This window comes from Lottia gigantea (genome assembly GCF_000327385.1).
Source record: "Lottia gigantea unplaced genomic scaffold LOTGIsca_3, whole genome shotgun sequence".
Classification (NCBI taxonomy): domain Eukaryota; kingdom Metazoa; phylum Mollusca; class Gastropoda; family Lottiidae; genus Lottia; species Lottia gigantea.
Window position 1 is genome coordinate 4,730,739 of NW_008708986.1, and position 26,107 is coordinate 4,756,845.

Here is a 26,107-nt window from a genome sequence, read left to right on the forward strand (position 1 = left end):
CAATCCTTGACTCATATTGTATTCCATATTGTAGTCCAGGAGAATAAGTAGAGAAGTATTCTGAAATGCAATGGTTTGAAAACTTACTTACAAGGGATATATGTGCGGAATCGCTAAGTGAATCAGTCTTAATAAGTGTGATAGGATTCTCGTACCATTCCATACGTGTAAGTGGCGGTGATAATATGGCATTGGTAATTGTTTCTGCTATGCCATATTCAACAGTATACACACGATCAGCATTTAGTATGAAAGTATATTTTCGGCTAACGACTTAAATTTAGTGAATCATTTATTTTGTATTAACACACTTCGGTGTTAGATCAGTCTCTGCCAATTAGAATGTCTTGTGTAGGGATCTGAAGCAGATGAATAATGAACAAATGAGCTACGACTGAATGACACGTTGTTTAAAGCCCGATTAACATATCTAGGCATTGGTAATTGTCACATAAATAAACAAACATCTATTTCATTGTTCAAAAGATCTGAGGACGTCACGTTTGAATGATAAACTGTAACATGTAACGTTATCACTAAACTATAATAGAACAAGCACAACTACCAGATTGTAAAGTGTTATGTTATCTGGTTTATTTCATGTTGGATATCATTTCTAGGTTGTTATTGATATTTGATGTAAATGAAAATAGCAGTCTTCAACTGTGATTGATTATTCATTTTTTTCCTATTTAAAACTGCATTTATTTTTACCTAGAAATGTTTAAATTCCCTCTTTGTCGACTTTTTTCTTTGCATTCATCAAAGACAAGAGGCGTTTGATGATGAGAATCGTGATTGGTATTTAGTTCTCCCCATCCTTAGCTAGAAATGTCATTAAAGACTTGATATACGAGAGTACGATAAAGCACACTGATTACTTCTAAATTAAATATACCAGAAGTTGAAGTCGCATCACTCAAACAGCTTCTTAAACTTTTCAATCAAACGTATACTTCCGTAGAAAAACGACTTTAATGAAAAAATATGCTTTAAGGAAGACAGTTAGTCAATTGGATTGAGTTTCAATAGATAGCCAAATATTGGCAAGTTGGGCTTCAAATCGTTTTGATGCTATCTCAGTCGATTTGATTTACACTCATCTATTATTTATTAAAGTTATATTAACGTCATATTGTTTTCGTCTACTTTCTTAAATTCTACGGATGCTTTGGCCGGGATAATTTGATGTTCCAAGTATACATCGATTTTAAAAAGAATTGTTGTTTTTTCTTACATACTCTTTAAGGTATTTGGTTTTGGTTATTTGAAACTGTTAGGATGCTAATAATGTGTTGTTATATGAATAGATATCACTGTGCAAATTGCGACTTATATAGACACAGATAAACAGCGAAAGAGCATCTTAGATATCACTGTTCTTTTAAAAGTCTTTCAGGTGAAGTATTTCTCTGGACTGATTCGTAACATGCGTGGGCTTGCCATTCAAGTGACAAATTAAGCCAGTCTCTGGTCGTACAGCCTTTCTCCGTCCCAACGTTATTCTATCTTGTCTCAGACTACATTTTAATGTAGAGAGATTGTTGAAATGTTATAGATCTGATTGACAATCTTGTTATACTTTGGAATTAATTTTGTGAGCTCATTGCTATTTTTAAGTTTGAAACAAATGGCAACTGAATGTTAAAAAAAAATCCATTAACTTCTGACTGTAATGCGACTGTGAATTCATTTAATATCATTATTTATTCATGCATGTTTCATCAACCTACAGATGTTTTTAGCTTGTGTTAAAAACGGCAAGTGAATTAGTTATTGCCATCTGGAATTAGTCCATTTCCTTCTCTCTCCATGTAAATATATTTTGTCAACAGTGGTAGCTTACATTATGCGGATCACTTTAATGTTTTCACGATTTTTGTCATCTGGTTGTTCTAGAACTCTGAATCAAAGAATTTTTTTTTAAATTTCCGTTTTATAAAGTGGTGTGTCGTTCATTGAAATTCGCCATAACGCTTAAGGTGGTCGGTGGTGCCGTGATTGGCCTACTATTATTGGGTTCGACTCTTAACAAATGTGATCAGCTGGATAGTCTGACTTCTCTGTTTAAAAGACATAATAGAAAGTCACCCAGTTAGAGAAATCCAACGATTGTTTAAGTCCATGTTGATCAGATAATGCTGCCAATTGATATGAACCGAACGGTGGGAAGACACATCATCTAGAGCAAATAATGTGACGCACTGTAACACCGTGGTTCACGGATTTTGTAGGTAGATAGTTGGTAGATATATATACGTCGTTTCTTAATTTGATCCATTCTGAATTCCATCAATCTCAATTCATCGTTTAAAAAACTCGGCTTAAGATAGAACACTGTCAGATCCTTCTCGCTATAATTATAGTATTTTACTTCGCCTTGCTTCATTATAGAACCATTTGTCACAATTTTATCATCTTCGGCGTTTTTCTATCGAGAAGAAAATCTATTGATTCCTTTTCTCCTAGTGACCGGCAGGCTAAGAAGCCAGACTAAAGCTGTTTTAGTATGTAAAAACTAAATTGATCAATTTGTGAAAATTTATTCTCTAAAGCTATATGTGATATGACTTAAAGATATAGTGCTGTGTTGTTGAATGTTAAATTGTCAATGGTGACATATTGATTGAATAAGAACTAGTCAAAGATCGTTAACATTGTTTGACATCATATAAGATAGTATGATTATTTATTTGATAGTAGGGAGTAGATAATGTTACAGGGATTGTCTTTCCTTGCAGAACACGTGACTTGACTCCCTAATATATATATAACACTTTTTATTGCATATTTCATGATAACGACCTTCGTGCTTTTGATCAATTACCATTCTGATTGGTTTTGATGCGACTATTTTATTAACATTTTCTTTTAAAGATACCCATTTGTATCAGATCCTGGATTAGACTGCATTAGATTTCCGCCGTGGCATGGCACAATCTGTCCATAAGGGGATGAACTCCCCCTGGTAACCTAAACCATGTTAATATACTAAGCATAATATTTGCATCAACTATATCATATATATAATCATATATGTGCACATTTTGCAATACATCCGCGCATAACATTGGATCATTCATTTATTGATTTAGTCAACCATTCATCCATACATTGATTCGTTCATTGACTTTCATGCAGAAACTTAACGCATTCAGCGTCACATTACGTGATAACGACCGCTTGTCAGAATACTGTGAGATCACCACTTCATTATTGACTTTATTTTATTCACAGTGGTTGTATTCAAATTTAAATGAATCATAATGCAAATATAATTATTATTAAACCTCATTAATTATGATTGCTTAGTTGAAGTATATTCTGGTTATATTCTGGTAATATCTGTTCTAAATACTCGACGTTTGCTTTAGACATGAGTGTAAGTAAAATAATCACTTAGGGTATGTTATGTATACTATAGCATATTATAGATTTTAGTGTATAAAACTGATGTTACAGGATGACATAATAAAATCAACCTTTTGCTTACATATGATGATTGATCTTCGCCTTTAAGATTTAATAACCAGAAGATATTCAATTTTGACTTGAACAATTACACTGTCATCGTAGGTGGAGTTAATGATAATATAAAGTTGAAAAGTGGTCTTCCTGTAGGGACATGGTAATACCTACATTTACATATCCTTATCTCATATTTCTTCTTTCTAATTTCAGCGTTGTAAGCTGCTGTTGACGGTGATGATGACTACGTAATAACTTAAGAAGGAAGATTGAGATAAACATATCTACTCCATGTCAAATTGTCCGCTCTCCACAGTTATTAATCAACCTGAACATGGGAACTATATCCGGAGTCCGGAGATTAGCTCTTCAGCTTGTGTGGACACTTATCATGATGAATCACATACAGGTGCATGGTTCAGATATTACGTTCGAAATACGCGAGGAACAGCCAAAAGGAACTTACGTCGGAAGCGTAGCCGAGAAAAGCCGCGTTGCTGAAGAAGTAAGTCCAGAGGAATTGTCTTTGTTGGAATATTCTTTTCTGAACCCTTCAAATGCTCAGGATAATGCTTTATTCCGAATTGACGGAAATAATGGAAATGTGTACACAACTCGTCGAATCGACCGAGAGGTTATCTGTGAGAATTCGTTATATTGTGAGAGAGAAGTTATGGTCACAGTCAAATCAAGTGTCATCTCGCATCTCAAATTATACACAATAAAATTTATTATTGTCGATATTAACGACAATCAACCCACGTTTTCTACGGATGTTATCACTTTGTACATTCCCGAATCGGCTATTGTTGGCACCAAGTATGCTATTGAGGGCGCCGTTGATAAGGACATGGGGCCTAACAACTCTATACAATCTTATGAACTGCTGAAACCAAACAGCGCCTTCGGGATTGAATCTGAGAGGAAACTGGATGGTAGTTCTATTGTTAAAATTGTTTTATTGAGAAGATTGAATAGAGAAAATCGAGATCTTTACAATTTCTTCGTCGTTGCTAAAGACGGTGGAAGCCCACAAAAAACCGGAAGCGTGACTATAAACGTGAATGTGCGAGATATAAACGACAATAAACCAGTTTTTAGAAGACAGAAATACAATTTTAACGTGAAAGAAAACACTGGAGTCAATTCAATCATTGGTCGAGTGAAAGCGACTGATAAGGACATTGGTGAAAATGGTCGCGTGTCATACCGATTTAGCCCTTTAAGACCGGGAAGATTAGAAGATTTGCTGTCTATCAACCCAGTGTCAGGCGAATTAACGGTTAAATCACAACTGCAGTACGAGTCGGGCAAATCATATCAAACAATTGTTGAGGCCGCAGACAATGGTAATCCGCCTCAAGTTTCTCAGACTGTGCTTCATGTCAGGATAGTTGATACTGGAAATAATCCACCTAAATTGAAACTAAATCTCCAGTCCCCTGTTAATGCCGACACAATATTGTTGAAAGAAGGATCAAAGATTGACATGTTTGTTGGGCATATTAAAGTTGAAGATCGAGACCCTGGTTCGAACGGCGTTGTCATATGTCGTTCTGAAAATCCATTTTTTCGAGTGCAGAAACTCGAAAGTAAAGGTTATGCCCTTATGATAAGCAAAGTACTTGATCGGGAAGATACTGATAAACATAAAGTAGACATAATTTGTGAAGATTCTGGTACACCTCGACTTTCATCTTACGTGAGTTTCAACGTCGAAGTCACTGACGTTAATGATATGGCGCCAAAATTCTTACGTTCCTCTTACAATGCAAGTGTGACTGAAGGTATGGGGGAGGGTGTCGAAGTTTTACGAGTGAAGGCTTTAGATCTCGATTTGGGTGTTAACAGCCAATTCATATATCAGTTAACTTGGGACTCAAACTCCATGTTCAAGATAGACTATGACACGGGAATCATTACGACTAATGCTGTATTTGACAGGGAGACAATGACACAAGTGAAATTTACAGTTAAGGCTGTAGATCAAACGGACAAGTCATTAGTTGGCACTACCACGGTTATAGTTGACATTTTAGACGTAAATGACAACACGCCAACCATCGAGGCTGATAGCTTAAGAATTGAAGTGCCGGAAAACATCCCAATCGGAGGAGACGTCGGTAAATTAATCGGAAGAGATTTAGATGCCGGTAAAAATGCCAGATTAAGTTTCCGATTAACTGATACGGACCCTCGCATACCATTCGTTGTATTCAAAGACGGAACGATCAGAACAAGTCGTCAATTGGACAGGGAAGCACTTGATCATTACGAGTTTGACGTAACTGTTTCCGATGACGGCGATTACCCATTATCTTCTGGCGGTCACGTAAGAGTTCATTTACTTGATGTGAACGATAATCATCCTGTCATCGAGTTTCCCAATTCGGATAATGATAGCGTTATTGTGGTTTCCGATTTAACTCCAGGAAGTATTGTCGCCAAGATAATGGCTTATGATGATGATTTGGCTGAAAATGCTGAACTTTCTTACTCTTTTGTGGACGAAAATTCACAATCTATGTTTAAACTGTCTCCCAGAAATGGCGAAGTCATTTTAGCCAGACGAATTACTCCCGACGACAGAGAACGATTACTTCTTAAAGTATCTGTGCATGATTTAGGATCGCCGCAATTAGAAAAACGTCAAAATCTTGAGATTAAGATTATTTTCACAAACGCAACTTTGGCTGCTAGACAACAGGAAGTATATGGATTTAAATATGTGATAATCGTCGGAGTAGTAGCAGGAATCACTATTATAGTCTCTATTATTATAGTAGTGGCTATTATTAAACTTCGTAGCACCAACAGGCGTAACAATGATCGCGGCGCTGTACAGGAACAAGGTGACCAGGACAAAACCAATGAAAAGGACGCATTGAAGTCCAATTCACCAAAACGTGTCATCTTGGCCACCACGGAAAGTGATAGTAATTTTGAGTTCTTTACCAATTCAAAAATGGACAAAGACCCGAAGTTCACGCTCACTAAATCACCTGATGGCAATTACTATTCAGCGCCACCTGGCACAGACCAATATGGAAAGCAAGAATTTCTAACTTTTAAAAAGGTAGGTCAAATCCGTTTTTTCTAACCTTAAAAGTGAAGAAAATCCAAGTAGGAATTATTAACGAAATACAAAATCCCATTTGTTGAGAAAATTTGTAATTTTTGCGAGTTGTATTAGAAAAGAACTAAGTCAAAAGTAGGTTAAGACATTTGAAATATTTTATACTCTCAAACCTCTTGGTAATAATCGTAATATTAAGTAACATTTGCTCAGATAAATGTTTTTAACAATATTTTCGTCTGGAATAAACAAGTGAGAGTAACTCAAATACTGCGGATGTTCAGGACCCAAAACCTTGTTACATTACATTTGAGTTCCACTATAAAAACGCCCAAGTTCTGTTAAACATGAATTGATCTGGTTGTATCTATTGATGTTGACCATTATAGAAGTGGCGAATGTCTCGTGAGAAGCAAACCATGCTTACTCTTTTAGAAACACCTGGTGGTACTTTTCGTTTGAGGAGTCCTTCAGGATTTATCTTTTAAATACCAGACAATCATAATATGATTTTGCAAATCTGTAAAATACTTGATTTTTTGCGTTTTAATTGTTTGATATGGTAGACTTGAATATTAAATAGTAGCTGGAATTCAACTGTAAAGACGACCGAATTCCTTAAATTCCCAATTTACAATCAGAACAATACAATTTTGTGTGTCATCGGTACCGAGACCGACCTTTACGCTAATTAACGTCTTTTCATGTAAATATGGCACAAAGAGAAAGTAGTGTTGGTTCTCTTGGGAGAAATCAACTCAGTTTTGATCCTTTGTCTTAACACAGGCATAAAAAACATAACAATAATTACTCAAACGTAATCGTCATTGTCTCAATTAGACATGAATAGAAATAGATCAATATCACGCAGTAATATTTTGCAAAATTTTCCTTTTATTTGTAACAATAATTAATTTACTTCTGCTCATCTATTCTCTATGAATGCGATGAACATATACAATTGCGCTACACTGTTAATTCCTGTTAGGTTCTATACAAATAATTTTTGTTGATACTTAAATTAACGGTACATGTTAAATAGATTAAAAGCGTTATATCGAACTGTACTTCGAAACAATGACGTTTCCTTATTTCTAGTTTCCTCCCAAGCTTACCATCATAATATGTGCAATCAGCTTTCTTCTAATCGTCCTGTATCGCATCTGAAGTGTGACATAGAATGAAGATGAGATGCTAATTAGTTGCTTATCTCTACGTGTAACACATGGGAATCGTGCAACAGAACATCTTTATTCGACAGATTTACAATGTTTTATCTGATTCAAAACATTAATATCTAATTTTTCACAGACAGACACAAAAGATCAAAGCTTGGAAATAATAAATCAGAGACCATTATCAGATTCCGTAACTAATCCTGCAAACAGTTTCCACTGTATCCTACGTGTTATTTGTGTCACAGAGACACGCGATGTGACAGCTCAATGTGTTGACAACCTAACATTACTACAAATAGCTTCGTCAGATCGACTCGTAATTACAACATTTTAATTAGCATTATTCATAAAGCTGAAATTATTCCATTTCCACCAAATAACAGGTCTGTAAACATACGTTCCAGATTTAGTATCACGTGCAAATCAACGCAAATAGGTACTAAGCAAGTCAATTATTTGAGAAAATAAATACTTATGAATATCCTTACTCTGTACAATATTTGTATAAAGTACATCTAGTTAGAGCTATAAACGGTGTTAGGAAAAAGGTATCTTTGGGGTCCGTAAAAATAATGGCAATTGATTTTTTTCAGAACAGTGTAGCCTTGCGTTATCGTTTAGGAGGCCTTGACATTGCCATCATCAGATGAGCAAAAACAGAAAGGAAAGACCCCGAGAACAATCTTGTCCACTAGACGAGTCATGGGCCTTTTGATGTGTAATAGAAATGTATGATTCAGAAAAAAATTGTGCTCTTTAAACGGAGTTTGAATTAAATCTCCCATAGGGACTAATAAATTGAAAAAAATTGCAAGTCTGAACTTCCGTATATCAAAGATTAATAATCCTTTGTGTTCTTTGATGGACTGACATTTAAATGGATCTATTTTTTCTGCTTGCTCATTGAATTTTAATGCCATATGATTACAGAATGAAACTAAACTGTTTCAGCTCGGAGACATTTCCCATTTGAAGCCAAATCGGGTGTAACCAGCTACCATATCTTGTGTGCTTTTTACTATTACAAAAAGCTGAATTGTGGAAGTTGTAAATAATAATTAAAAATATGACTAGTTGAAATCGATCTGGTATTTGCACCAAAAAAATACTATTAAAGAAAATTATATGAAATTACAGATAAGGTCAAAGAAGTGCATGCTATACATGTACGGAAGTCTTTTGAATAAATATGATAATCCCAAGAAATTGGAATGTTAATAACAAGTTATCTTAGATCAGGTGGATAGATTTTCAAAGATGCAACGTGTTGCTAGCAGTAGTTGACAGTCCAGTTACTCACAGAATCTGCCAGTCGCAACGACAACATGAGCCCCTAACCCCTCGCCCGTTTCTTCTCGCTGTGTAGCTTTTATTATAACAATGAGTATAATTCAATGATATAATATGATGAAGGCAAATTCATACATCCGCTACGCTACGATAGTTACGTGATACTAACGTTCTATCCCACCCTACATTATGCACGAACTACTGTTGGGTTTCTCATTACACTTGATCAACATACCATCAAAATGATATTTGATACATTATGTCTCTTATTTAATCACATGAGCGAGTAGATACATAATAATCAAATTACAAGTGTAAAATACCATTCGACCATTTTCACTGAAATGTTCGAAAATCCTTGAATATGATCGTGTTCATTCGACCCAGCCACGCATGCATAATGTTAAAAGACATTAAGAGTACCAACTGTAAAGTAATTGGATGAAAAATAAATTGGAGGTTACGAAAATTGTTATTTTAGCCCTAGAATTGGATTGCAAATAATTTTCATAATTTAGTTAGTTTATCAAGCCATAACATTCAACTGCAGTTTGATTGAATTTTGAAATAATTTCTGTAGTAAATTGAAACCGTGAGTCATGGCCTATCAAAACTTTATTAAAACTCTTTCTATCGATATGACGAACTAAAAAACTTGTTTTGTGTTTCAATAAAAATCAGTGACATTATAGGTAATTGAGCTTTTTAATACTACATATATACTATTATATTTAATCAAAACGAAATGCATTCTGTGACAGGAAAGTTTCTAAATATATATATTTTCAGACTGCAAAATTACTGGATACTGGTGCAACGATACAATTATTAAGACTAGTCTCACTTTATATTGACCCCTACAGAGAGACACTGTGTTTTGCTGAGAACACCATCTTTATTCTTAGAGAGAAGACAGAAAATCTTCTGAAGTGGAATTTCTATCTAATTGATTGCATTTTGACATTCCATTATTCAGTGTAAAACTCGATTTTTTAAAGAAAATCGGATACATTAATATTATAATAGGAGTTCAGATGAGTCATTCATAATATTATAACAGTCGAATTGTTCTTAATCAAGTGGATTGTCGCAATAAAAACGCCTCGAAAATCGAACTCATGCATCCGCAATAGAATGTTTTAATACCAATTTAAATCTCTACCATGCCACTTAAGCTAATCATGGTCTTAAATGTGTCATATTAAGGCAAAAAGATTTCGATTTTTATCCATTAAAGGTTTTATTTAAGAACTGCTCCAGGCATTATCATGAGAATTGACCATTTTTACCTTTCGGATTGAAGATCTTCCCAGTTATCTAAGTTTGCTTGAATTACCACCTTTTACAACACAGATTTAAAACAGTGCTGCTTCGCCCAGAAAATCATAGTAAAGTTGTAGATAGTTACGATGTCCGGTGTGGTGTGCATGTCTCCTAACGTTATTTCTTCATGAACACAATAGTTCAATGTACGGTCTCTCGTATCTTTTTAAAGGAAAATAATGAAATATTTTCGAGACATCAATAACATGATCAGTTTCAATGAAACATTTCATCATGGTAGTTAACATTATAACCTTTCTTAACATAATAATTGGTTTCAAGACGTCAAAAAAAGTTTAATAAAGAAAGAATATTATGTCTTTTAAAAGCGAGACTAGGTAATTATATTGAAACTATTGACTTAATAACTAACGAGACTTCGCACCTTTTAAAGTTAATGTTTAAAAAAATGCGATATACCATTGATTTTACCAAACCATTTAACGCTTACAATGTAATATCTGGGGTTAATCGTAAAAGTGTAGGGTAATCAAAATGAGGAAAGCAACAAGCGATATTAGAAGTGTCTGGAGGATAACGTCTTTAAGTTGGCTCGAAGAATGATGCTTAAGAAATTATATTGAGAAGTATTGGGTCCGTTTGAATACCAAAATGACAAAATACTGACCGAGGAAAAAATCTTTTTCGACTGTTTGGACTTATGAGTCGATTTCATACCTGTTTTGTAGACGTAGAGATACATGGGCCTTCATATCGTTCTTATTGTATTGTATAGTGCAATGTCGTCAGCAGAAGGGAAGCTTATTGAACTCTTCGACATTGATGCCTTAACGATACTACGTAAAGTGTTTGGTCCGATTGACTAAGCACTGAGAAGAGACTTTTTTACTTCTTGTACATGCATTATTCTGTTTCATACATGTTTCGTTGAAGAAGAAATGTACATTCACCTAATTAATATTGTATTGTATAGTGTATTTGTCGTCAGCACCATGTGAAGTTTCTGGAATTCTTAAACCGGGGCGAATGACAGGTTGATTTTGCTTTGTTATAGAGAGCAGTGAATGGCTATGATTTTCTTAAGACTTCCATTAACATTTAAATGTCTACCTCTATTATTTCGATGATCTTTTGTATATTAGTCAGACTAACTTCCGTTAACACTTTGCTCAAGGCACAATTTTATTTTCTGACCTAATTTTTTTCAGTAAAACAGTACAATAAACTGTCATATTTTCAAAGTATTTTTTAAGATTGTAGAACTACGTGTATTTGATTTGAACAACAAAAAACTTTCATTAAAAGCATTTTCTATATTAACAATACAACACAATCATAATCATCAATTATGGGAAGAGATTATGGGTAAGAGTTACAATTTTTGTGACTTCGGGTGGTCGGTGAGATGTTCTCGAAATGCAAAAACAAAGCTGATCTTGACCACAAATCGCGCTCAAAGTCAGAAATGGTTACATCCAAATTAGGAAAATAAATGAACATAGACCCAGTGGTATCCAGTAAAAGTTCTACTGCTCCATGGTGAAATATTCGAGAAATTTTCAGAATATGCTGTTCAGAATCTCACAAAATTCAGAATCTTTGGATATGCCTTTATAGGTATTGCAGTGGAATTTACTTTAACTTTTTTCAATAATTTTTTATAGTAATTACACGTTACGAACCATCATTTATTGTGAGGTAAGAATTTCCTCCCCCTAATAAAATTTCTTTTAATTAGACAATACAGGAAACAGTAACTCCTTGAAGGTAGTCTTTGTCAACCAGACAGTGTTGAAATTAATGCAGTAAAGTGAAAATTTAAAACCATTGTCTAAAATGCTAGCTATTATCATCTTGCAGTAAGCATCCGTATACGTGACTGGCGCACATATTATTGCTTCTGTCTGTCTTATGATTTTTTTTGGCATCGTAAACTAAGTTCGTGGGCATGGGCCCTAAATATTAAACATAAAAGGCAAGAGAAGTTCCTCGATGACAGTCAAGGCAACTAGTAGCATAATGCATGTGCGAAGCTCAATATTATTCGAAATTCAAATCGAACTGTCTTGATGAAAGGCAACTTTGATACTGATAAAGGAGACTACACTTAGCGTCCGTTTCCAAAGGTTCAATACAATTAAGCAGATTAATGTGTAAAGATTTATTAAGAACCTTCTTATGTGGATGCCATTAAACAACTTTTGTTCAATATTGATCATAATTTCACACAAACATTTTTTCCGATAAAAGCAAACTTTATTTGTATTCGCTGGAGACTTCAAGACAATAAATTGTCATCTTAGTTTGGAATAATGAGACTCGAACAATACCAAAAAATATGAAATATAATAAAACCCTTAAATAATTTATGATTCCGGATTCATTTGTTGCCGAGTTATGAATAGAATCGAATGAGTTACTTTCTGAACGCTTTTGTTAACACAAAGAATGAACTTAGTGGTTCAATGTTATAATGCCTGGATATGAAAATAAGACAAAACGAATAAATAATTTATTACTCAAGGTATCCGGAACAGTGACTTTAGTTCTTCTATTCATCCATTTTCATTAGCTCGATCAGGTACAAAGAAGTAAAGCACATTTTTATTTTCTTTTGATTCCAATTTACCCCCGCTGATTTTAAAGGTTTTTTAATCGTTTCATATATAACAGCATTAAAATTTAAATATGACTTTAATCGATTTAAAGAAATTAAGTTTTTAAAGATGGCCCTTCCTTTGACTCAATTGGTTTGTCTAATCATTGCGGCTTATGAAAAAGGCGTCTTGATGGGATACCAAACCAAGGCCTCATGTGCTACAGGCTGTGACCATTAAAGACCTGTCGACAGTTGAAAATCGAAAATGAGGAGGTTCTTGCTGCTGTTCTGGGACTCAATTCAATTCGACAATGAGGCGAAATACCTTAAAATTGAATCAGCGTGACTTTTCAATCCCTTCTAATATCATAACCTACACCAATCGGATCGCCGAATATCAAGGCATTGGACACAGTTCCTCGGAATATGTTGAGCGTAATAGTGGATCAATCAATATTTGTTGTGTCTGTGAGCTATAGAGAGAACATAGGAAAACATACAATCTACAACTACTTTCGTTTCATGTCATTTCACTTTCCATAATGCCTAAACCCATATTCACTTAGGTTGCAAGAAGAATCGTGTTGTTCAAAAGTCCTTTGTGCTACTAGGTGTACACATGAAAGATTCTAGGACGGTTAGAAATCGACACTAATACTTCGGTCATGATTTACCCATTGCATAATGAACGAAGTTGTCCTTTTTCATTAACATAGATCTGTTCAAGAAAAGTAGGACGTTAAACTCAAATTTATTTCTCATTATCAAAAATGAAAACTGTGACATTTTTCATCCTCAGTTAAGGATCAAAAAGGTCATAATTTAAAACAATAGGAAGCTTGCGTCATGAGGTTATAATTGTGATAAATGTAAAGCACTTATATGGAGGCAGGAGTAAATGGCATAATAATTGGTAGCCGACTGTGACAGTAAACACACGATGATACGAACTCATCTATTTCCTTCGTCCACTAGCCTACCTATCATTAACTACTGAACAATGAAAAATGGCAGTACTGTTCATGCTGTGTCTCGTATTGAATTTTCCAAATATAGTGTCAAAATATGATAAATGGCATTGTTTAAAATGAATGAGTAAGGCAAGCCATGAATATATTTTTAACGTAATGAACGCATTTTTGGGAATTCATCATAATTTACACATATGATAGAACCAGTATTTCTTCCCATGCTAATGCTCTTAACAAACAACGTATCCGCTACACCAATATCTATCTTCCACGTGGTTTGTCGTCTTCTCTTATCAATGGGTCATCAACATAATTATGTTACAATAGTTCGCCTTCACACCGATGGGTATCGTTTATTTTTTCAGTCAAAGTTAGTTGTTGGTAATGAAGCCGAAGTTAGAAGTAACAGTTCTGGTGAGACAGCAAGTGACAGTGGTAGAGGTGCAAGCGAGGATGAGATCCATCTTACAATTTTAGCAGGTAAGATCTTTATCTTTATCGACATTAGAAAACGAGATCACCACAAATGGTATTCATTGGTTCTAATCTTGGTCAGCGTGTGAAACTCTTCTCTCCTTATTCCAAAAGATCCTACCTTGAAAAATATGGTAGTTTCTGTCCTAAAAAGGATGGTCTTGTCCACAGTTGGTGATTGTGCATACTCGTTGGTTTGGTAGATAGATATCTGGCTCATATATGCATTGGATTATCATCCAAAGCCTTAATCCTTATTTTGGATATTTCTTACAATTATGCGCGATGTACCGTGGTTTGCTGATGAGTGAGATGACCCAAAAGTTTTTTTAATAAGATCACGAGATACTGAATTAAAAAAAACAACATGCCGTTTTTTTATTACGTTTAAAAGTTCAGTTTCTAAATAGATTCTAATTTGAAATCCCATAGCCTTGCCTGTAGCAACATAGAAACTATCCAGTGACACACTCGTGAAAACAATATCAAATCATGGGTAAACTAAACTAATTGGATGCTAAAGCTCAGTAATAGAGATTTGATATGAAAATTTAACGGAAATAAATTCAGTAAATATCGTCTAGACGAATGTCATCAGAACCTATATTTTGGTCTTTTATAAATAGATCCAAATATTAAAGTAAAGTTAAAGTTACTGTCCCATTAGAGTTTAAATTTAGTTAAATATTAAAAATCCGAAAATAAAAAAAGAGAAAGAAATTGATCGTTTAGTGTCTTATTGAAAATATTAAAGTGTGTTTCCGATCAAATGCGTGCTTGTCGGGTACCTCAAACGTATAAAATGTATGAGTTGCATGTGAGTTGCGATTGGACCATACGCAGCTGATTACCGCTATGGTTTGAGCACAAAATGGAGAAAACTGTTCTTTTCTGTGCCTATTGTTAGCGAATAAAAAAAATACTGTACACGCAACAAACGATATGTCGTGAGGCACTTTAGATAGTTTTGTCGTTCTTAAAATTAAAGATGGATTTCCTTATTTTTTGGTGTCAAATTAAGCAAACTATTTGATTAATTCGTGTTTTAATGAATTATCATATATTCTTAATCATCAATATGTTCTTATTGCATATAATTAAGAGTTGTACGTATCTATAGTCTGGATAAACCAAAAAGACTTTTTGTCCTTTCTTGATCGGTCACTTATTGAAATTCTGCTGGCAATTCTCATCTAATTTAGCCAATTATGAATTAATTATGGACATACTGGTATTTTTCCAAGTCATTAGAACACATCTACTTTCTATTCATATAAGTATTAGCATTTTCATTTTCATAAATGAATATAAGGGAACCCATCTTTAACGGATCTTGAAACTTACAGATAGTGTAAGGGATACACATCTCTAGATCTTGAGCACCTACATTTTTCGACGTATTAAAAACACAGACTGCTAATTTAAGTACCATTCGATCGAAGATAATATTTCTCGGCCTCGATTATTTGTTGGCGATCGAACATACTAAGTTTCGATCGGGGATAATTACTTTGCACTCGATGAACACAAACAATCGAAAAACTAATTGTAATTGTCCAACAGCAATTATATCATGCGATGAGTATGAAGTTCCTGTGCTAACGAATCGTTGGCACAAGTATACCCTTATCATCCCCCGTAAACAGGAAAAAAAAAGACTGAAAGGCTACCTTTGACGATAGAAACATTCATAAAAGTGACCTTGGTCATCTCTCTAAAGGAAATCAAACTGAAGTATTGAGTTGCTATTTTAATGAAAAAATGATGTCTATTTTTTTCAGGTGGTGATGGAAGCTATAGAAAATGTCAAGTAAGTTTAAGTCCCGACTTTGAAGATTTTTTACCTCCACCGCCATATTGTTTTGCCGATCAAGTTGACCAATTAAAACAAATTGCTTATACTTCAACATATCCAAAACCTCGAGCCCCGAAAAAGGAAGGTCCTAGTGCCTCGCTACATAATATCAGTAAATATACGAAAGACCATAAACAAATTCCTGGCACTGTTGGACACATAAGAAAACACCCACTAGGTGGCTCTAGTGGAAGGATCGTGTACAAACCAGCAGATGCAGACATAAGTGAATACCCAACAATTGAACTCAGTAAAATAAAGTCTGCTGCTAAAGGGTACCCATTTTAAATTGAAAAACTTCTTTTGTAAATGTTGTTGGTAACGTTTATAAGTGCTGCTTGCTCAAGCTAGGTCTATTTGGAGTGCTGTAAAGCTGTTTTATGAATGTGAAATTTACCTCATAATTTACATTCGCTGACTGTTAAAACGACTCATGTACAGAAAAGCTGTTCTAGTCGAGATGTGTGAAGCATGTGTGAAATACAGAGGATAAAATGAAATACACATCTTTGTTTGCGAAATACTAAAGTTCGACCTGAAAATGTATAGTAGGAATTCATGGTTGTGCGACGGTTATACAGAATATGGTTCAATGAATTTCTTTGATGCATAATATTTTACGTTATCTCGATTACACGAGTGTGTCTTTGACATCATCAAAGCTAGCAACAATGGATGAAATGACACTGCTCAGTTCATGGTTACACATAACAACACCGAAAAGGAAGATCTATCATCCACCGACTGCTATAAATAAAGCTTCGTATGAATTCAAGAAGAAACCATGTAACTGGTTGTTTTAAAATTCATTCTATTCAATGTTTTATCTTAATCATTAGGACTGATAAAAGCTTATGTATTATTCATACTACCCATCTATATATCTTAAACCCATGATCTTTAAAGCGTACTTTAATGTTACTTCATTTAGAGCTAAAAAAAAATCAGTTTTGATGAATCATCAGTTATTCATGCAATCACTGGGATAATATGCATGCAAAAAGCGGTATTTGTAGCTAATCAGTAGTATGGTTATGGCAAACAAGATCTTTGTTCAATTGTATTCATCAGAAAAGTTTGCCACCAGATCTAATCGGCGTTATTGTATCCCGACATCATTACTTTGTAATCATCAGAATATTTTATCTTCATATTATGCATAATGAAGTAAGCCATCAGCCCAAATCATCAGTAAACTTTATTGGTTACGTTACGTACAACCCATACGGATAAGCACAAGGCAAATATTCGGTCAAATGCCTCATCATTATTTTGTAATCATCAGAATGATCATCACAAGGAGGTGTGATTGAGTGTTGTGATTTTTTACTTCTTGTTTTTTTTTTATATATTTATTGTACATACATCATTGTTTAAATATTTAACTTATATACATATTCATATGTACATTTATATCTGAATTTCTAGTCAGTCAGAGATGTTACTTTTTATCTGTCACTTGTTTTCTCTGAAAACGACAGTTAAATATAGGATTTTAAACTGTATCAGCATATACTTCATATTACAATGTTAAAACCTCTCTAGAAAATGAATTCATTGCTTTTATATATTAAGAATCTCAATTTAGTTACTCGTTTACACCCTCCCTTTCTACTAATATTATAATTGTTATATATTAATGCTATAGACGATGGTCGTCTGCAGATGATTTCAAAGCTGTGAATGTAATCATCATAATTTTTCAGTTGATTTGAAGGGTCTGACTTCTTAAGAATTGGATATTTCAATTGGTTTTGTTTACCAGACGGATTGAACTCATTCTAGACTCTAAATGCATGGAAATTGTTCTTGACATTTAATCAAGCTGCAAGAAACTCCACAAATTACAAGAAGACAATGACATTGAACGAAAAACTAAGCTGAGACGTAATCAAATAGTAATAATAAAAACTCTTCGGTAAAAGACACCTTGTCTAATTACCACATTACAAATGTTAATGCTAATTATAAAATCTGACTATGATGTGGGTTCCAATCCATTGTTTTTACTTAGACGTATGAACAACCCGAGAAAACGCTAAGCAAAATTAGACAAAGACAGCAAAAAGATTGAGCTCTCTACAGTATATGATGCATGGACCTGTTATCTATTTCTTAATGGTATACAATACGTCTGTGAGGTCAAAAACTTTCAGTAAGGCCTACAACTTGTTTTCAAATACAATTGATTTTATGTAGCCTATCCTTTTTGTTATTCTGTTTTACTTATCAAAAGTTTATATAATATTCTGTAAGAAAAAAGTAATATCAGTATGTAAATATGAATTTTTCATATTTTTTGATAAGACTTCTGAATATTTTAATGTTTATATTATTTCAAGAGAGAATACTATAAAATTAATATACGCCAACAATGTCTTGTGATTTTAGGTTATACTTGTAAATAACTTTTCTAAACGTAAATCAATTTAATTTTATCTGAAGGATGTTAAAATTACCTGCCGAGTTGTTGCTCCACGTAATCAGTTGTACCTTTAATATGGTGTTTGGTTAAGATTTTGTTCTGTTTCAGTCTTTCTGTAGTAAATAACTTTTTTCGGTTTCTCAGATACGACTACAAGATTAATATATGAAGTTCGAGAGATTCATCACACACTCGAAACTTTACAAACATTAAAAGTTTAAGAAATCTCTAATCAAAGAACAGAATTCCGAAAAACTTTGATTGTTTATTACACACTATGATGTTTTAAGGATCCTCCATGCCAATGCTCTTCAACCCATTCCTGTTTCTACCATTATAAATGTTTTTATTAGCGTTGTGTGAAAGTGGTTTATATTTTAAGATAAGCGTTTTTTGCTTAAATGTGTTTAATGCTTTTAAAACCTTTTACTTGTTTATAAATTATATTTATAATAAAATTATTTATAAATTACCTTGTTCATTATATCACTGAGGTTAAAGTGTGGTTTTTTAATTTTGACTTCCCTAATATTATTTCTGGTGTTTCATGTCGAACTCATGGCGTATGACAGGATTGAAATGAGTGTATTAAAAGGAAAACAAGAGTACAGAAAACGGTGAACCAAGGCAGGTACATTTTCAACCTATGCTGGTATCAACCCAATACCCGAGGAGAATGCAATAGTTGTACCCTCTGTAATTGTTTTTGTAATATGTTCTATTGCTGTCAAAATTGTTGTATTTCGTAATTTCGTGAAAAACCCTTCACAAATATCATTAGAAGAGACATTTTGCGTTCGAATGTCCATTTGATTTTCAGTCTTTCCCAGTCAACATATTCATACCTGTCACAAATACTGTTCACTTTTGAAGTACCTTTCATAATCTATCAAAGAGAAATAATTTGTTTACACACATACTCGTGTTTGTCAACTTGTCAACAATTTAATTAGATCCCTGGAAATTCATAACACAAACAGCTTGAGCCTTCCTACGTCTTCCTTTTCGTCTAAAACAAATATAATCATATCCAAACGGCCAGTGATTTTATTGTGATAAGGAACAAATAATAAGAGTGTTATTAGATTATCAAAATGACTTTCCCCTCGAAGGCCATACCAAAGATTATCTTAAAATCAAAGATTGCCTTGTCATCTTAAGTGTTCGTCAATTAGACACGTCAAGTAGCCGGTTCTATTGACAAAGTATTTTGACCGTTAGTGTCCATAGTCTACCATGTAAATAGATTAGACCTTTATGAATGGCAGCCATATTGAACAGTGCGATCACGTGGTGTAAATTGTCTTAATGCACCTGGTCAATGACTAAACGTCAATATTCGCATGTCATCAACAAACTGTGTTACGGTTACAAGTGAAGTCTTTCCAAACATAACGTTGGAGGTAATCAAATACACGGTCATGACATTCTTGAGAAATTCTACTTTCGATTTGCTCGACAGCTCACGAAGTGCCCCTATGAACTGTAAGCACAGATGAGGTTATTAAATATGTTTAGACAGAATCAACTAACGAGCATGACAGTTAGACCACTTCCAACTTTCTAACATCATTTTGTTAATTTGTATACTTGGTGGTCGATAGTGAGAAAATTACTGACCACAATAGCTCTGGTCACCAATTCTCATTGATTGAATGTCGAGATCTACCGAGGTCACTACTAGACTATTATTAAGGAAATTAGTTAATACATCCCTTCTTCTTTCCTTTCAATTTTCATTCTAATTTAACAGATCGCACTATTCCCACACTTACAATGCCATCCTCGTCCATCTAAATTCTATCATACGTAATCAATTACTATGACTCTGTATTCCGACACAATAAAAATACAAGTATCCACTTTAAGATCAAATTTAAACTATAAACATCTCTTTAGTAGGTCCACCCAAGATCAGTTCGTATAACACTATTGTTACATTGCACAATACAGTGACGTACATTTGGGGAACGCTAAAGATGTGAGATAATATGTCACGAGAGACACTCTACAGATCAACGCAAGTTTAAGTGTCTCTAAAAGAAATACACACAAGAAAATGATTTGTGTAATACTATAATTTGGAATTCAAAGGTTTTTGTTAAAACACAATAACTTCGTTAAGTCATTTTAAGAGAAAATCATTCGGTAATTGTCTTAGTCATTTAGTGTAGAAAAGTAAAAAAAATGCAAACTTAATAGAAAGCGAATCACGGATTCACAGTTAAAGAATTTAAAAATCTTAAGAGAATTACGTAATATCCTGATTCTGACAAATACATCTGCATTGCAGACTTTAATTCCACGCCAAACAATTGCTTGATGTACATTGGGGAAATAGCTTAATGTCTTTATCGCACATTGTACATTTCTAAGAGGTCATTTAAATCGTTTAGAGCAATATTGTTTCATTTTAACTTCCCGCTTCGTGCATACGAAAAAATGTTATCTCTGACGATTCTTTCAAATAATTGCTCATTTATTCATGCAATTAGCCCTGAATGGATACGTCAAATGTTTCAATCATTCGCCCAATCGTTTTTTGCTCACGAAACATTTTATCGGCTATCAAATGGTCGTAAATTAAACAGCATCGTTGTGGCTAATGTTTTAAGTTGTGAAAATGATAGCAATAAATGGCTTCTGAGATAAATTGGCGATGTTGTCTTTGAATTTCAATGAAGTTTTCAAATTCCAATAAACTTCAACGATCTGAGTTATGAACCTATTGGAGCGTTTCCAATCACAACTAAAAGTCAATGATATACTTAGCTTGACGATTATATTTTAAATGGGAATATAATAGAAATAGGAAGGAGATTTACGTCTTACCTTTCAGCTCCAGTTTCTACTAAGGAAGATAAGGAAGCCACATTTACCCAGATGATGATATGAAAAGATCATTGTTTCATTATCAGGAATATCTTTTATTAAATCTCGATACGCCTATAAATGTTGTATTTGAACGTTGCTTAACTGAGAGGGGTATAATCATAGACAGAGCGGCTAAGCCTGTAAAGAATTTGATAAAACGGAATCCCTCCATTTAAATTTCTGAACAAATTAAAATACTGAATAGATAAAATCAAAGTTATTTAATCATTTAAATGTAGTATACTCCTATATTATATCTTTTGATACGTTTCAATGATGATCGTATGGACAATCTCAAAGAATACCAGTTCTTTGTAATGAACTGAAGTAATATTGGTACTGAAGTAAATGTTATTACTAGCAATGACAATGTCGGATTAGTACTAAAAGATGCTAATAACCCCAAATAGTCATCACTACTACACTGTGGCTAATAACATTAAAGAGACACGACCAGAATCGGTCTCATCTCCCAGGAAAACTGCAATGAACTCATTTCATTAACGCATACTATTGTATTAAATAGGCGTAAGGCGAAAATTGATTGCATGATATTCAGACAAGAAAACATAGAGGCGTAGGCTCCATATTTAGAAGGTTTCTTTAAGGAAAGAATTGCTGATAACGAAACAGACGAAAGCTGACACCTGACTGAATACAGTTGATAAGACAAGATATTTTATTATATCATCACACACCATAAAAGATAATATAAAAACATTATTCGATGGTACAGTGTGAAAAGAACAAAAAAAAAAACAATTCAAATATACTTGTGTGGATGTAAAATTAGTTAACGTGATAGGAATTTGAGCCTATGGCGATTGAGCAATTTCTTTTCCCAATGACAGTCGTTGAAGTGACCTATTTGGGGATATAATTTTCATTACATCTATCTAGATGTTATGGGTACAAAACTAACTTGTCCGTCTCAACAACAATAACAGAACTATAATCCATGAACATACAAAAACAATTCATAACATATACAACAATGGCCATACAACGAGGAATTGCAGTAATCATGAATGAAATATGTCTCTTTAAACAGAACATCTGATGCCTTGAGCTCCTTAATTACCACTCAATTCTATCTTTCTATTATTTGTGTAGCGACATGACACCCTAGAGTCAGTTTCTACAATTAACAACTATAGTAGGCGGATATGGCAGTTCAAACAAATTACAAGAATACATGGTTTTTAAATGATTCTTTGACTTTCAACACAAATGTCAATACACCTTACTCTTCTTATTTCTGCTGACACAATTATTGAGATATGGTCACTTATTTGGTGAGTGATGTGTGATTTGGAGACTAATCAGACAAAGTGGACCGTATTTCTAAATGGTTTAAATCTGAGAACGATGATTTTTTTTACTTGTGTTGACTAGAAGTATGTCAAAGGATACGATTTATTTGATGAACCAATACTTTGTTGGGCTTCTAAAATGAATGTCAAAAGTGTCCCGGTCATGATACAGATGTTTGCGAATTTCATTAACTTTTGACAAAATACGATATTGATCTCTGCCGGGTTAGAAAGAAGCTTTGAAGCAATTTGTGAATCGGAAAGAGTAGAAAGTGTGTTTTCCCTAACTAAAACACCAGTTTATGTAATGGGTCTCTCGAATTTAATAACAATGCGGACAGCTATTGCCACTGATCAGGAGTTGAACTTCACAAGTCATACTCATAGTGTTAAAGACCAATTTACCAGAACTTAACGACATAATATTTGTCAGAACACCTTACACGTTTCGTCTCGCATTTCTATCTATTTATCTGGTACCACTTACTCTTGGCTATTAAGTAAGTCTCTTAGCTTATTTTCATGAATGGTTAAAATAACTTACATTAGTAAGCAACACTGCTCTTCCTTTCTCGCACACAAAATAACGCCTAATTACCTTCCTGTTTCCCTAATTGATATTTTGTTGTATTTTTAATTGACATTTATAGTTGCCGACTTCACATTGTTCAAGTTTAGTATCTGTGAGATATGGAACTAATTGCTACCGTCTCGGGATCTTCTTTTCATGAAAATTCTTAGCAGACGTACGAGTGTTAAAATAGTTTCATTTTCGATTGTCGTTAAAAAAACGACTGCTTCAACAAATGATCGTCGTGAGCCTGAATGTCTAAGAAGGTGAAGTCCATTCTTAAAGTTGACTCTCCCTAAAAGATATTTGATAGACAAATTGTTGCTTAGGGTGCACCGATAGTCTAAAGGGTGCGCTGGTGATAGAATTTGAAACCATCTTGATTTTCAACGACTGGGAAAATCTTACCATGTGGACTATAGAGGGCGGAAATGCTTTTTATTCAATTTAATTCAATTCAATGAGCGTGCAAATTAAGAGATAAAACTTTAGAATTAAGAAATAGCAATGAAGAACATTGAATAAAAAGCCATTCCGCCATCCATAGTGAACCTGAACAACTGTAAAATTGCAATTGCCGTCAGTGCTACTTTTTCTTTCTTAAATGAATCAGCTACTAGACCACAGAAGTTGGAATCTTTGACAATCCAGTTGATAACAGTTGCTAGTAGTCGATTTTAATGTCAACTAAGACATCTGCTGAGATGTTTGAATCGCCGGTGTATCTTATCCCATCTGTACCATTCGAAACCCTAAGCCATAGCAGACCAACCTATTATAGTCTAGCGAATATCAATGCCATCTATCAAATCAGATTTCCAAAAAAATGTGACAAAAGGTTCTGAAATTTCAAGTTCATTCATTCCAAATATTTTTCATTCCATACTTTTCTCACGAAACACGAAAAATAACTTCTACATTCTGATTGCATCATTTCATGCAAGCCGGTTTAATTAAAATGTCATCAACTTTGATAAAGATGTATCGTCGACGTGGATAGACTACAGCATTTAAATTCTGTTATGTCTAGTATTATGAGTGTAAATGGTTCTTGAAAGGATTTATTTTTTCTACATATTTCCAATTGATATCAATTGACCACTGTACGGTGAAGGCATAGTCATAGTTAAAATGAGAAGCAACTATATGAATTAATATCTTAAAACAAATATTATATACATTTCATTAGCATTCAATGTTATAAATAGTGTACACTACCAACGACCACCTGTAACTAACTGAGGTGGTAGCTTCAACAATATTTGTAGTCAAAACTGATCAAAAGAGTAAACCTGGCCTTTAGTGATCTTCTTTCTTTAATATCTGGTTATTGGAAGACTAACGTATACATTCACCAAAGCCTTGTAATATTTCCAGCTACTATATCATACCTAGAAGATTTAGCACAATATAACTTAAAAGGAAGGCTTGTGAATAATTGAAGTATTATTATGATTAATATCTCGAGTTGAAAGTATCCAGAGACATTTCTTCTGTCGAGGTGTATTCCTTAATACATATGGTTTAGTTTAAAGTATTAATATATGGGTATGATTTTGCAGGGTATATATTTAGATGGAATGCTTGATGAAGCCAGAACACACTAATACAATTACAAATTCCGTGTGACGACTAGAATAGGAATTTCTATTCATCACAATACTGCACGGAGAAAAACAGGGATAAGCCTACAATACACTACCAAAATCCGCTTATCAGAAGTCGATAATTTTTAAGCTGTCGAGCGAAGATGTGACCCAGGTACGTTTCAAATCATAAACATTAAGAGGAAGAAGGCACACAATGCAAATTGGGAGCCCTGGCTTTCATAATTTCAATTATCTCACTCAAATTCGAAATTCCCGTTAATTATGGATTGAGATTTGATATGCACCGCAGCTCAGAAAGAATCAAGTGTGATCGATAGGAGAAAGAAAGAACTATATATTTCATAAGGACTACAAGTTGGGTTCACATTTAAGGATCCTTTCTATCAGCTGGTCTTTGACCAAACCTCTTGGCATTGATCTTTCCTGGTTTATTGTACCCATTTACAGCTGGGTCAACTGGAATTATGAGTGAAGATGACTCATTCAAGGTCATCAGACTTTCAAACGCCTTTCGAGATCGAAACCCACAGCCGACTTAACCAAATGGCATCATGTAAAGATCCAGCGCTGACTGATATAGAACTTCCAGCGGAGTAAGCACATATTATGACGTGTGATTCATTCTTCCGTAAATTCTTCCTCATGTACAGTTAATAAATAAGTTAATGAACTATCGAAATCCATATAGATAATGGTACTTTAATTACTGTTAAGACATCCCATATTGAAAATGAATATATGACAATTTCTGTATAAAATAATGAATCCATACCCCACTAATGCAATTACAAATTCCAAGTGACGACTGGAATAGAAATTGTTATCCATCACCAAATCTCCATTTACATTTCAAATTCAAGAGAAAAACATCAGTAATCGATCAAAATTGGTTTTAGGTTAACGAGGGTACAAATTTAAAAATATTATGTATATTAACTCTTTATATTATCATTTTTTATACATTGCGAATATAATGCAAATGTTAACTAACGGTAAGTAAATAAAATACATAGAAACCAAGACGCCTTTACAAACTGAAGTATTTAAATGCTCTGAAATCCAGAATGTCCAAGAGCTATAGTAAATTAGAATTGAAATGAATAGGGTTTTCTTCACTTG

General features: G+C 33.9%; 2 protein-coding genes across 2 annotated transcripts; both read left to right on the plus strand.

The window, feature by feature from the left end:
* Positions 1–3,904: 3,904 nt before the first annotated feature.
* LOTGIDRAFT_51683 (hypothetical protein) lies at positions 3,905–6,295 on the plus strand (the record flags this gene model as incomplete). Its single annotated transcript, XM_009057009.1, has 1 exon — positions 3,905–6,295. A coding segment is annotated over one exon (2,391 nt), but the record flags the coding sequence as incomplete, so codon positions are not given.
* Positions 6,296–12,769: 6,474 nt separating this feature from the next.
* On the plus strand, positions 12,770–16,483 carry LOTGIDRAFT_153443 (hypothetical protein; the record flags this gene model as incomplete). Its single annotated transcript, XM_009057329.1, has 3 exons — positions 12,770–12,820; positions 14,232–14,346; positions 16,122–16,483. The coding sequence occupies 3 exons, from the start codon at positions 12,770–12,772 to the stop codon at positions 16,481–16,483; spliced, it is 528 nt and encodes a 175-aa protein (XP_009055577.1).
* Positions 16,484–26,107: the final 9,624 nt, after the last annotated feature.